The sequence below is a fragment of the Oncorhynchus masou genome, unplaced genomic scaffold, assembly GCF_036934945.1.
Source record: "Oncorhynchus masou masou isolate Uvic2021 unplaced genomic scaffold, UVic_Omas_1.1 unplaced_scaffold_1151, whole genome shotgun sequence".
In the NCBI taxonomy this organism is placed as follows: Eukaryota; Metazoa; Chordata; class Actinopteri; order Salmoniformes; family Salmonidae; genus Oncorhynchus; species Oncorhynchus masou.
Genome location: NW_027001261.1, coordinates 49,217 through 62,384, shown reverse-complemented (window position 1 = coordinate 62,384; position 13,168 = coordinate 49,217). Strand labels below are relative to the sequence as shown.

At 47.6% G+C, this 13,168-nt stretch overlaps 1 protein-coding gene across 1 annotated transcript in view; it reads right to left on the bottom strand.

The window, feature by feature from the left end:
• Positions 1-902: 902 nt before the first annotated feature.
• LOC135529380 (vascular cell adhesion protein 1-like) overlaps positions 903-13,168 on the bottom strand; it is a 51,283-nt gene continuing 39,017 nt past the window's right edge. The window contains exons 6-10 of the mRNA XM_064958151.1: positions 5,408-5,576; positions 5,117-5,196; positions 4,671-5,018; positions 4,216-4,476; positions 903-2,134 (exon numbers count right to left, since the gene is read on the bottom strand). Coding sequence (XP_064814223.1) covers positions 1,941-2,134; positions 4,216-4,476; positions 4,671-5,018; positions 5,117-5,196; positions 5,408-5,576 — 1,052 coding nt within the window. The 3' untranslated portion in view covers positions 903-1,940. The remainder of the gene's footprint in view (positions 2,135-4,215; positions 4,477-4,670; positions 5,019-5,116; positions 5,197-5,407; positions 5,577-13,168) is intronic.

Genomic DNA, 13,168 nt, shown 5'->3' with positions numbered 1-13,168 from the left:
TAGTGTACTAAAGCACGCAGTAAGTTATCTCCCCACCTCGTTTCCTTTCGTTTAGCATGGTGTACTAAAGCACGCAGTAAGTACACCATCATACCTTTGGAATAAGTGTCTTTTCAGATTCCACAATGATTCTTCAGTTGTGGATGTTTCATGTAGTCAGCGTGTAACAACTGCTATATCTGAAAAGAAAACAACAATGGCACCCGGTATATAACCTAATAGTTTAGCGCCATACCGGCAGGTGGAATCCTTACACATAACGGCTACCGCACTCCCTCTCTTGCTCTTGGTCCTCATCTTTGTAAGGCACCTTGATTTAGCACCTGTGTTTAATCAGTTTCTTTATAAACAGTATTTAGTGAACTCCATGACCGTAGCTAAAGCAAGGGGCTATGAGCAGCACACACGTAGACTAAGTGAGTGTTTCTGGAGCGAAATTGGAGAAGACCGTCGCTCCAGCCTTTGGGAATCTCGCGCCACGATCCAGTCAAATTGAGAACGCTCTGCTCCGTTTCGGCATCGCTCACATACTCTGGTCCCTACCAGGCTACTGTGTTGCACTGGTAAATGCTTCACAATGTATTTTGTAGGCTAGAGCCTGGAAACAATTGAAATAATCTAGTGTAAATAATTCATTTTGGTTCCTTCTCAGGCTGCTGACCAACTTAGTGTTTATATGCTGTTTAATATGACATGTAGCCTATTTGAAATTAGGTCCGGTCTAAGGCACTGCACCTCAGTGATAGAAGCGTCACTACAGACCTGGTTCGATTCCAGGCTGTATCACAACCGGCAGTGATTGCGCACAATTGGCCCAGCGTCATCAGGGTGTGTAGTAAGAATGTGTTCTTAACTGACTTGACAAGTTAAATAAAGTTTACAAATACCATTTAAAAAAAAAATCATGTTCATCATTTCATGTTTATTCAAATACCTTTCATTCACATCCATATTGTTTGGTTTCAATACTTAAAAACAATTGGTAGGTCCAGGTAGTCCAAAAAATAGATTAAACTGCGATTTAAATTGTGATATAAATGAATGGAGTGATTTTGGAGCCGTGTTTTTTTCTGTGAGGAAGCGATAGGAAAGGAGTGGAGAGCCACGCCCACTCATCTGGATTTCCAACCCCCTCCTCTACATAAAGGACGTGGAGAGCCACGCCCACTCATCAGGATTTCCAACCCCTCCTCTACATAAAGGACGTGGAGAGCCACGCCCACTCATCAGTATTTCCAACCCCTCCTCTACATAAAGGACGTGGAGAGCCACGCCCACTCATCAGGATTTCCAACCCCCACCTCTACATAAAGGACGTGGAGAGCCACGCCCACTCATCAGTATTTCCAACCCCCACCTCTACATAAAGGACGTGGAGAGCCACGCCCACTCATCAGTATTTCCAACCCCTCCTCTACATAAAGGACGTGGAGAGCCACGCCCACTCATCTGGATTTCCAACCCCCTCCTCTACATAAAGGACGTGGAGAGCCACGCCCACTCATCAGGATTTCCAACCCCCACCTCTACATAAAGGACGTGGAGAGCCACGCCCACTCATCAGTATTTCCAACCCCACCTCTACATAAAGGACGTGGAGAGCCACGCCCACTCATCAGTATTTCCAACCCCCACCTCTACATAAAGGACGTGGAGAGCCACGCCCACTCATCAGGATTTCCAACCCCCTCCTCTACATAAAGGACGTGGAGAGCCACGCCCACTCATCAGGATTTCCAACCCCCACCTCTACATAAAGGACGTGGAGAGCCACGCCCACTCATCAGGATTTCCAACCCCTCCTCTACATAAAGGACGTGGAGAGCCACGCCCACTCATCAGTATTTCCAACCCCACCTCTACATAAAGGACGTGGAGAGCCACGCCCACTCATCAGGATTTCCAACCGCTGCTCACATGCTCTGACCCCAACCCCTCCTCTACATAACGGACTGGTCCATTCCGTTGTGTTGCACCACGTGTTTGTTGTTGTGTCGTCGTGGCAACATGTCTTTCAGCTGGTAGTGGCCCATGCGCCTGTGTTTATAGTAAGAGGAGTAGGTGAAACAGGAGACAACCAAGAGGATCACCACCGCAGCTGCAGCCAGCCCTGCAATGATGGGCAGGTAGTCCACTAGAGGGCAGGAGAGTAGAAAGAGAGGAGAGGGAGATGCAGAGGAGAGGAGGAGGAGGAGGAGAGGAGGAGGAGAGGAAGGGAGGAGAGGAAGGAAGATGCAGAGGAGAGGAGGAGGAGGAGGAGAGGAGGAGGAGGAGGAGAGGAAGGGAGATGCAGATGGGGCAGAGGGGAGGAGGAGAGGAGGAGGAGGAGGAGGAGGAGAGGAAGGGAGATGCAGATGGGGCAGAGGGGGAGGAGGAGAGGAGAGGAGGAGGAGGAGGAGGAGGAGAGGAAGGGAGGAGAGGAAGGGAGATGCAGATGGGGCAGAGGGGAGGAGGAGGGAGGGAGGAGGAGAGGAGGAGGAGGGAGGAGGAGGAGGAGGAGGAGGAAGGGAGATGCAGATGGGGCAGAGGGGAGGAGGAGAGGAGGGAGGAGGAGAGGAGGAGGAGAGGAAGGGAGATGCAGATGGGGCAGAGGGGAGGAGGAGAGGAGAGGAGGAGGAGGAGGAGAGGAGGAGGAGAGGAGGAGGAGGAGGAGGAGAGGAGTAGGAGAGGAAGGGAGATGCAGATGGGGCAGAGGGGAGGAGGAGAGGAGGAGGAGAGGAAGGGAGGAGAGGAAGGGAGATGCAGTGAATTCAGGAAGTATTCAGATCCCTTGACTTTTTCCACATTTTAATATGATATGTTTTGGTATGTTACATTTTATGTTACAGCCTTATTCTAAAATGGATTCAATAAAAAAATATATCCTCATCAAAATATCCTCATCAATCTACACACAATACCCCATAATGACAAAGCGAAAACAGTTTAAATATATTTTTTAATACTTATTAAAAATGAAAAACAGAAATACCTTATTTACATAAGTATTTGGACACTTTGCTATGAGACTCGAAATTGAACTCAGGTGCATCCTGTTTCCACTGATCGTCCTTGAGACGTTTCTACAACTCGATTGGAGTCCACCTGTGGTAAATTCAATTGATTGGACATGATTTGGAAAAGGCACACACGTGTCTATATAAGGTTCCACAGTTGACAGTGCATGTCAGATCAAAAACATAGCCATGAGGTGGAAGGAATTGTCCATAGAGCTCCGAGACAGGATTGTGTCGAGGCACAGATCTGGGGAAGGGTACCAAAGAATATCTGCAGTATTGAAGGTCCCCAAGAACACAGTGGCCTCCATCATTCCTAAATGGAAGAATTTGGAACCACCAAGACTCTTCCGAGAGCTGGCCGCCCGGCCAAACTGAGCAATCAGGGGAGAAGGGCCTTGGTTGGGGAGGTAACCAAGACCCCGATGGTCACTCTGAAAAAGCCCTAGAATTCCTCTGTGGAGATGGGAGAACCTTCCAGAAGGACAACCATCTCTGCAGCACTCCACCAATCAGGCCTTGTAAACATGTGTTGTCTGAATGCAGCTGTATTGACTCTCTGGGCAGAATAAACTTGGTTGAACTTTTCACAAATGTTCATTGAGTTTTTCACTCTGAGAATTAGAGCCTAACAATTCGAACCAGAGACTGTAGTGATGCTTTTTTTGCACTGAGATGCTGTGCCTTAAACTGCTGCACCACTCGGGAGCCCAAATACAGGAGTGCCAAGCTTGTAGCGTCATACCCAAGAAGACTCGGGGCTGTAATCGCTGCCAAAGGTGCTCCAACAAAGTACTGAGTAAAGGGTCTGAATACTTATGGAAATGTGATAAAGTTTTGTATTTATTATAAATTTGCAAACATTTCTAAAAACCTGTTTTTGTTTGGTCATTACGGGGTATTCTGTGTAGATTCCAGAGGTGGGGGAAACAATTTAATACATTGTAGAATATGGCTGTAACGTGACACAATTTGGAAAAAGTCAAGGGGTCTGAATACTTTCCACGCAAACAATCAGTCAATGAACCATCCAACCAATCAACAATCCAACCAATCATCCATCCAACCAACCAATCATTCAATGATCCATCCAACCAACCAATCAACCATCCATCCAACCAACCAACCAATCATTCAATGAACCATCCAACCAATCAACCATCCAACCAATCAACCATCCAACCAATCATCCATCCAACCAATCATCCATCCATCTTACCTTTGACCTCCACGTTAACAGTACAGGTGCTTTTTCCCAGGGGGTTGATGGCGATGCAGGTGTACTCTCCAGAGTGAGACTTGGCAATGTTGGTGATGGTCACTACGGATCTCTCTTCCATGGGGTTGGGGTCGGCTTGGGGGAGCAACCAATCGTACGAGGGGGCAGGGTTACCATTTGCACTACAGTTAAGTGATAGTGTGTCGCCCTCCGTGATGCTCATGGAGAAACATCCAGGACTCATAGTGATCTGAGGCTTGTCTGGGGAAGGGGGGAGGAGGGCGAACGAGAAGAAACAAGTTCATTAATGAGAGATAAAGAGAAAGAGAGATGAGAAACAAGTTGATTAATGAGAGAAAATGAAGTGAAAACAACATTGTCAACGTCATGACTCGTCTGGTGTCTAACTAACGGTTGTACTAAATGTGTGTGGACAGAGAACCAGAAGGACTCACAGTGCACGTTGATGTTGAGGCGGTTTGAGTTCATAACAGGAGGAGGTTGGGGTCCCTCTGGTCCCAGATCCAACATGGCTGAACACAACAACTGGGCCCCGTCATCATCTCTACCAGGGGTGAAGTCCAGGGTGTAGGTCCCATTCTCTGGTGTCTTGATGTTGTCCTTGGATTTCTGTGGTGTGTCTAATTCTGTCTGTTCACCAGTGGTAGAGACTTTGACGAAGGTCACCCTGAGTCTCCCAATAGGAGCGATGTTCTGGACAAGACACTGCAGCAGGTACCGATGCCCCTCAACCATTGGATCAGGGTACTTCCTGTAGCTGATGGAGACACGGTCTGGAAGCTCTGTGGAGGAATGGAAACACACAGTGATTAACGGTGCAGAGCCTTACTAAGGATACATTCAGAAACACCAGAGAAGATAAGAGAGAGATGTCACTCACTATAAACTGTGATGTCCAGCTGTTTCTGACACTGGCCTCCTTCTGTGAAGCACTTAGGGTTGTTATCCCAGTCAGTCACACTGTCAAATCAAATTAAATATTTAAAGTGCATTTAAAATAAATCAATGAAAATAAAAAAACAGAAGGCAACACAAGAGATGAATAAATTTATAAAATAACAGTAAAACCAATCATTAAAGACCATCGAAGCTAAATAACATTAAAGTCAAACTAAAAAGGTTTTTTTTTTTTATAAGCTTTAAAAGTCTCTACTGTGTCTGCCTCTCTTACCTGTCCACCTTCCAGCGTAGGATCTTCACCTTCTTGTTTTTTAGACCCGTCCCTCCCTGGGTGGCTTCCCAGCCCATCTCTACAGGGGTATCTGAGCTGCAGTTAGAGGAGGCTGGGTCTCCATGCTTCACCACCAGCCTGGCAGGACTGACCACCAGGCACTCAGCATCTGGAAGACCAAGGTCAAGTGAAAACTGTATTGTTCTGTTATTGTTGATTTTATTTTTCAAACCAAACAGGACGATATTATTGTCTAATGTTTATCTATCTGTATGTTAATCAACACACAGTACATCTCCCGTACTAGCAGACCCCATGCTTCTAATGACCTCTAGTTATCACTATGGCAACACAGACAACATCTGGACCCTCCTCTTCCTGCCATTGTGCTCTGTGATGCCAAACACACACACACACACACACACACACACACACACACACACACACACACACACACACACACACACTGGCCTACAGCCAGATCCACTCAGAATCTTTGGACTCCAAATTCTATTTCACTCTGCCCTAATAAGTAACCCGAAACACACAGGCTTTCCAATTGTTCAATTACAAAATACTTCATATTAAATACATAAAGTACTAAAATATAAAAACGAAACATTAAAACACCTAAGCTGTTAGGAGTCGATTGCGTCAATCTAATTGATATGGTAATAAAATCCCCATTAAAATACGTCTGTTGAAGCTTTTTTTGTGTATGTGCTGCGTCTCAGTCTACTGCATCCGCCTTTTGTCGTCGTTCTGCATCTGCGGTGGGAAGTGGCAGAGCTACAGTGGAAAGATGAGACTCTCACGAATATGAATGTGTTCCCCGTTCTGCTCTACGACCCTCACAAGCCCCACGCGACTCGTCTGAAGTCGGTACCGCCGATGTGCCAACTTCCGTCTGTGGCGTCCGAACCTTTTGGTAAACAAACTACTATGACATCACTATGGGAACGGGAAACTCTCAGGTAAAAATGAATGCATGGCGGTGTCCGTCCCCTCCGTCCCCCCAAAGAAAATGGGGTTAAGTGTGTGTCAAAAGCTAAATATATATATTTCCTTTTAAATATTTTTTGGGGGATAATTACAAAAATCCTAAAATCAAATAGCCAAATGATCAATGGTACGACCATCTTAAAACTATTCCAGATTTTATCTAAGTAGAATGTAATTTACCAAGAACCTGTATCACAACATTGTACTAGACCAGAAGTCTAACTTACCAAGCACCTGTATCACAACATTGTACTAGACCAGAAGTCTAACTTACCAAGCACCTGTATCACAACATTGTACTAGACCAGAAGTCTAACTTACAAAGCACCTGTATCACAACATTGTACTAGACCAGAAGTCTAACTTACCAAGCACCTGTATCACAACATTGTACTAGACCAGAAGTCTAACTTACCAAGCACCTGTATCACAACATTGTACTAGCCCAGAAGTCTAACTTACCAAGCACCTGTATCACAACATTGTACTAGACCAGAAGTCTAATTTACCAAGCACCTGTATCACAACATTGTACTAGACCAGAAGTCTAACTTACCAAGCACCTGTATCACAACATTGTACTAGACCAGAAGTCTAACTTACCGGTGAAGTCACAATACAGAGACAATAATGAAACAAGTATTACAATCTCCATCCCCCGTAATAATCATGGAGCGTCCCTCAGTGAAGGACACTGTATTCTGTTAGGCGAGCTGAATCTTTTTTTACTGGAAACTCCCCAACGATCCGCCCCGCTCCTCTCTCTCTCTCCTGCTTCTCGAAGGGCAATGAGGGGGGAGAGGATGGGGGGGTAGTAGGTTCCTGTCGGTGTCATTGTTTTGGAATTTCCCAAAAAGCTCAAGAAAAACACTGTTCTGTTCCTCCCCGAGTAATATTTCTGTGTGACAGTACAGGCTACAGAGAGGTGAGTGAAAGACAGAGAAAGAAATGGAGAGGGAGATGGGGGAGAGAGGGAGATGGGGGAGGGAGAGAGAGGGAGATGGGGGAGAGAGAGAGGGAGATGGGGGGGAGATGGGCAAGAGAGAGGGAGATGGGGGAGTAAGAGGGAGAAGGGGGGTGGGCGAGAGAGAGGGAGATGGGGGGGTAGAGGGAGATGGGGAGAGGGAGATGGGGGGAGAGATGGGGGAGAGAGAGTGAGAGAGAGGGAGACCCAAATAAGGAGAGTAGTGTATAATGGAGTGTTGGAAATAGAAAACTGTCTTGATTTATTCTCTGTGCCACCAGGCGTCTCTCACTCTCACCACAAACACACAGTGTCTCATCTGATGAGCCCATTCTATTGAAAGGTAACAGGTGTCTTACCCAAATGACTTGAGTTTCTGTGTTTTTTTAACCATCGTTCTACACTGAGTTTCCCAAAACCAAGCAGCGTTGCAGTTCTTGACACGAACCGGTGTGTCTGGCTCCTACTAACAGACCCGGTTCAAAAGCCACTTACATAGATCTGCCCATTCACCCTCTGAATGGCACAAATACCCAATCCATGTCTCTAATATCTCAAGGCTTTAAAATCCTTCTTTATCCTGTCTCCTCTCCTTCATCTACACTGACTGAAGTGGATTTAACAAGTGACATTAATAAAGGATCATAGCTTTCACCTGGTCAGTCAATGTCATGGAAAGAGCAGGTGTTCATAATGTTTTGTACACTCAGTGTATGTGTACAAAACATATTGGGACAGCGACATATGTTTAGTTGTTTTGGCTCTGTACTTCAGCACTTTGGATTTGAAATTATACAACGACTACGAGGTTAAACTGCAAACTGTCAGGTTTAATTTGGTGAACCGTTCAGAAATGACAGCACTTGTTGTACAAAGACTCCCCCATTTTATGGGACCAAAAGAATTGGGACAAATTCACCTATATGTGTATTAAAGTAGTAAATATTTGGGCCCATATTCCGAGTACCAGATGATCACATAAAGCTTATGACTCTACAAACTTGTTGGATGCATTTGCTGTTTGTTTTGGTTGTGTTTCAGATTATGTCGTCGTGCCCAATAGAAATCAGTGGTAAATAATGTGTTGTGTCACTTTAGAGTCTCTTGTATTGTAAATAAGAATATAATGTGTTTCTAAACACTTCTACATTCATGTGGACGTTACCATGGTGATGGAGAGTGAGAAAGTTACAGACCCACAAAACATGCTAACCTCTCACCATTACAATAACAGGGGAGGTTAGCATTTTATATCATATACCCCCAAGACATGCTAACCTCTCACCATTACAATAACAGGGGAGGTTAGCATTATTGGGCGGTATGATATTTGTGTGTCAGAGAGCTAAACAGAACTGAGGAAGTTGATAAGATCTGAACACACACAACATTCCTGAACTACCTCTCTGTAATGTCAGCCCTCCTCTTCCTCTTATACTTGTCCCAAATGGCACACTCTTCCCTATATAGTGCACCAGTGGCCTTGCACCACATAGTGGCCTTTGACCAGTGGCCTTGCACCACATCGGGAATAGGGTGCTGTTTGGGACTTATATTCCTGGAGTTTATAATGTCTCTGTTAATGTTGCATTCAAGTAGTGTTCAGTCAGATTCTCAGATGTAGCTCTCCCTCCCTCTGCCCTCTCTATCACCCTCTGCTCTCCCTCCCTCCATCTGCCCTCTCTCCCTCCCTCTTTACATCCCTCCCTCCCTCCCTCCCTCCATCTGCCCTCTCTCCCTCCCTCTTTACATCCCTCCCTCCCTCCCTCCCTCTGCCCTCTCTCCCTCCCTCCTGACATCCCTCTCTCCCTCCCTCTTCCCTCCCTCCCTCCCTCCCTCCCTCCCTCCCTCCCCCTCCCTCCCCCTCCCTCCCTCCCTCCCTCCCTCCCTCCCTCTGCCCTCTCTCCCTCCCTCCCTCTGCCCTCTCTCCCTCCCTCCCTCTGCCCTCTCTCCCTCCACCCACTCTCCCTCCCTCCCTCTCTCCCTCCCTCCCTCTGCCCTCCCTCTCCCCTCCCTCCCTCTGCCCTCTCTCCCTCCCTCCCTCCGCCCACTCTCCCTCCCTCCCTACATCCCTCCCTCCCTCTGCCCTCCCTCTGCTCTCTCTCCCTCCCTCTGCTCTCCCTCCCTCCCTCCCTCCCTCTGCCCTCCCTCCCTCCCTCCATACCTCTGCCCTCTCTCCTTCCCTCCCTCCCTCTGCCCTCTCTCCCTCCCTCCCTCCCTCTGCCCTCTCTCCCTCCCTCCATCCCTCTGCCCTCTCTCCATCCCTCTGCCCTCTCTCCCTCCCTCCCTCTGCCCTCCCTCCCTCCCTCCCTCTGCCCTCTCTCCCTCCCTCCCTCCATACCTCTGCCCTCTCTCCCTCCCTCCCTCCCTCCCTCCCTCCCTCCCTCTGCCCTCTCTCCCTCCCTCCATCCCTCTGCCCTCTCTCCATCCCTCTGCCCTCTCTCCCTCCCTCCCTCTGCCCTCTCTCCCTCCCTCCCTCCCTCCGCCCACTCTCCCTCCCTCCCTACATCCCTCCCTCTGCCCTCCCTCCCTCCCTCTGCCCCCTCTCCCTCCCTCCATCCATCCCTCTGCCCTCTCTCCCTCCCTCCCTCTGCCCTCTCTCCCTCTGCCCTCTCTCCCTCCCTCCCTCCCTCCATCCCTCTGCCCTCTCTCCCTCTCTCCCTTCCTCCCTCTGCCCTCCCTCCCTCCATCCTTCTGCCCTCCCTCTCTCCATCCATCCCTCTCCCTCTCTCCTCTAAATTTTTCAAGCTCACTGTCTACCCCTTCCTTCTTTTTCACTCCTCCAGCTCCCCCCGACTCTGAGTGGTACGTGTTTACTCAGAGGAAGGGAGAGTCTCTTATCAGAAGGGAAATAAAAACACACACACACACACACACACAGAGTTTCCATTCATCAGAAACAACAGGGCTGCTGCTGCTGGGAGAGGAGAGGCAGAGTGAGGCATGAAACAGACAAAGTTAAAGCTCTGGTTAAAAGTAGTGTGTAGGGAATAGGGAGCCATTTGGGACTGACTACCCTTGGTACTGGCTACCCTTGGTACTGACTACCCTTGGTACTGACTACCCTTGGTACTGGCTACCCTTTGTACTGGCTCCCCTTGGAACTGACAACCCTTGGTACTGACTACCCTTGGTACTGACTACCCTTGGTACTGACAACCCTTTGTACTGGCTCCCCTTGGAACTGACAACCCTTGGTACTGACTACCCTTGGTACTGACTACCCTTGGTACTGACAACCCTTGGTACTGACTACCCTTGGTACTGACAACCCTTGGTACTGACTACCATTGGCCTTGGTACTGACTACCCTTGGAACAGACAACCCTTGGTACTGACTACCCTTGGCCTTGGTACTGACTACCCTTTGTACTGGCTACCCTTGGTACTGACTACCCTTGGTACTGACTACCCTTTGCCTTGGTACTGACAACTCTTGGTACTGACTACACTTGGTACTGACTACCCTTGGTACTGACTTCCCTTGGACTTGGTACTGACTACCCTTGGTACCGACTACCCTTGGCTTTGGTACTGACTACCCTTGGCCTTGGTACTGACTACCCTTGGCCTTGGTACTGACTACCCTTGGTACTGACTACCATTGGCCTTGGTACTGACTACCCTTGGCCTTGGTTACTGACTACCCTTGGCCTTGGTACTGACTACCCTTGGCATTGGTACTGACTACCCTTGGTATTGACTACCCTTGGCCTTGGAACTGACAACCCTTGGTACTGACTACCTTTGGCCTTGGTACTGACTACCCTTGGTACTGACTACCCTTGGCCTTGGTACTGACTACCCTTGGCAATGGTACTGACTCCCCTTGGTACTGACTACCCTTGGCCTTGGTACTGACTACCCTTGTTACTGACTACCCTTGGCCTTTACTGACTACAATTGGCCTTGGTACTGACTTTCCTTGGCCTTGGCATTTACTACCCTTGGCATTGGTACTGACTACCCTTGGCATTGGTACTGACTACCCTTGGCCTTGGCACTTATTACCCTTGGCACTAACTACCCTTGGTACTGACTACCCTTGGCACTTATTACCCTTGGTACTGACTACCCTAGGCTTTGGTACTGACTACCCTAGGCCTTGGTTCTGACTACCCTTGGCATTGGCACTGACTACCCTTAGTACTGACTACCCTTGGCCTTGGCACCAATTACCCTTGGCATTGGTACTGACTACCCTTGGTACTGACTACCCTTGGTACTGACTACCCACACTTAACCAAAAAAAAACTAAAAAGCGTTAAACAAATCAAAACATATTCTAGATTCTTCAAAGTAGCCACCCATTGCCTTGATGACAGCATGTGTGTGTGTATCTATACAGTGGGGCAACAAAGTATTTAGTCAGCCACCAATTGTGCAAGTTCTCCCACTTAAAAAGATGAGAGAGGCCTGTAATTTTCATCATAGGTACACTTCAACTATGACAGACAAAATGAGAAAGAAAAATCCAGAAAATCACATTGTAGGATTTTTAATGAATTTATTTGCAAATTATGATGGAAAATAAGTACTTGGTCAATAACAAAAGTATATCTCAATACTTTGTTATATACCCTTTGTTGGCAATGACAGAGGTCAAACGTTTTCTGTAAGTCTTCACAAGGTTTTCACACACTGTTGCTGGTATTTTGGCCCATTCCTCCATGCAGATCTCCTCTAGAGCAGTGATGTTTTGGGGCTGTTGCTGGCCTACACGGACTTTCAACTCCCTCCAAAGATTTTCTATGGGGTTGAGATCTGGAGACTGGCTAGGCCACTCCAGGACCTTGAAATGCTTCTTACGAAGCCACTCCTTCGTTGCCCGGGCAGTGTGTTTGGGATCATTGTCATGCTGAAAGACCCAGCCACGTTTCATCTTCAATGCCCTTGCTGATGGAAGGAGGTTTTCACTCAAAATCTCACGATACATGGCCTCATTCATTCTTTCCCTTACACGGATCAGTCGTCCTGGTACATTTGCAGAAAAACAGCCCCAAAGCATGATGTTTCCACCCCCATGCATCACAGTAGGTATGGTGTTCTTTGGATGCAACTCAGCATTCTTTGTCCTCCAAACACGACGAGTTGAGTTTTTACCAAAAACTTGGTTTCATCTGACCATATGACATTCTCCCAATCTTCTTCTGGATCATCCAAATGCTCTCTAGCAAACTTCAGACTGGCCTGGACATGTACTGGCTTAAGCAGGGTGACACGTCTGGCACTGCAGGATTTGAGTCCCTGGCGGTGTAGTGTGTTACTGATGGTAGGCTTTGTTACTTTGGTCCCAGCTCTCTGCAGGTCATTCACTAGGTCCTCCGTGTGGTTCTGGGATTTTTGCTCACCGTTCTTGTGATCATTTTGACCCCACGGGGTGAGATCTTGCGTGGAGTCCCAGATCGAGGGAGATTATCAGTGGTCTTGTATGTCTTCCATTTCCTAATAATTGCTCCCACAGTTGATTTCTTCAAACCAAGCTGCTTACCTATTGCAGATTCAGTCTTCCCAGCCTGGTGCAGGTCTATCGTGCCTGTAGCCGATTAAAACATGAAAAAAAACCACAATTCTCTTAGACGAGATCCTAGAAATAAACAGTTTTGTCACCATCTAGTGGCCGATCTTTGTAATTACCAGACCAGAAATCATCATTCTGAATTGCACGCCTTTGCAGGTTGTCAGCAAGGCAATTCTGCTCCTCCGAAACAGTCTGTGGTCAAAAAGGTGAGTTCAATGCGAAATGCTCATCAGATGTCCAGAGACGTATAGTATAGCCACTTAAAATTAATGTT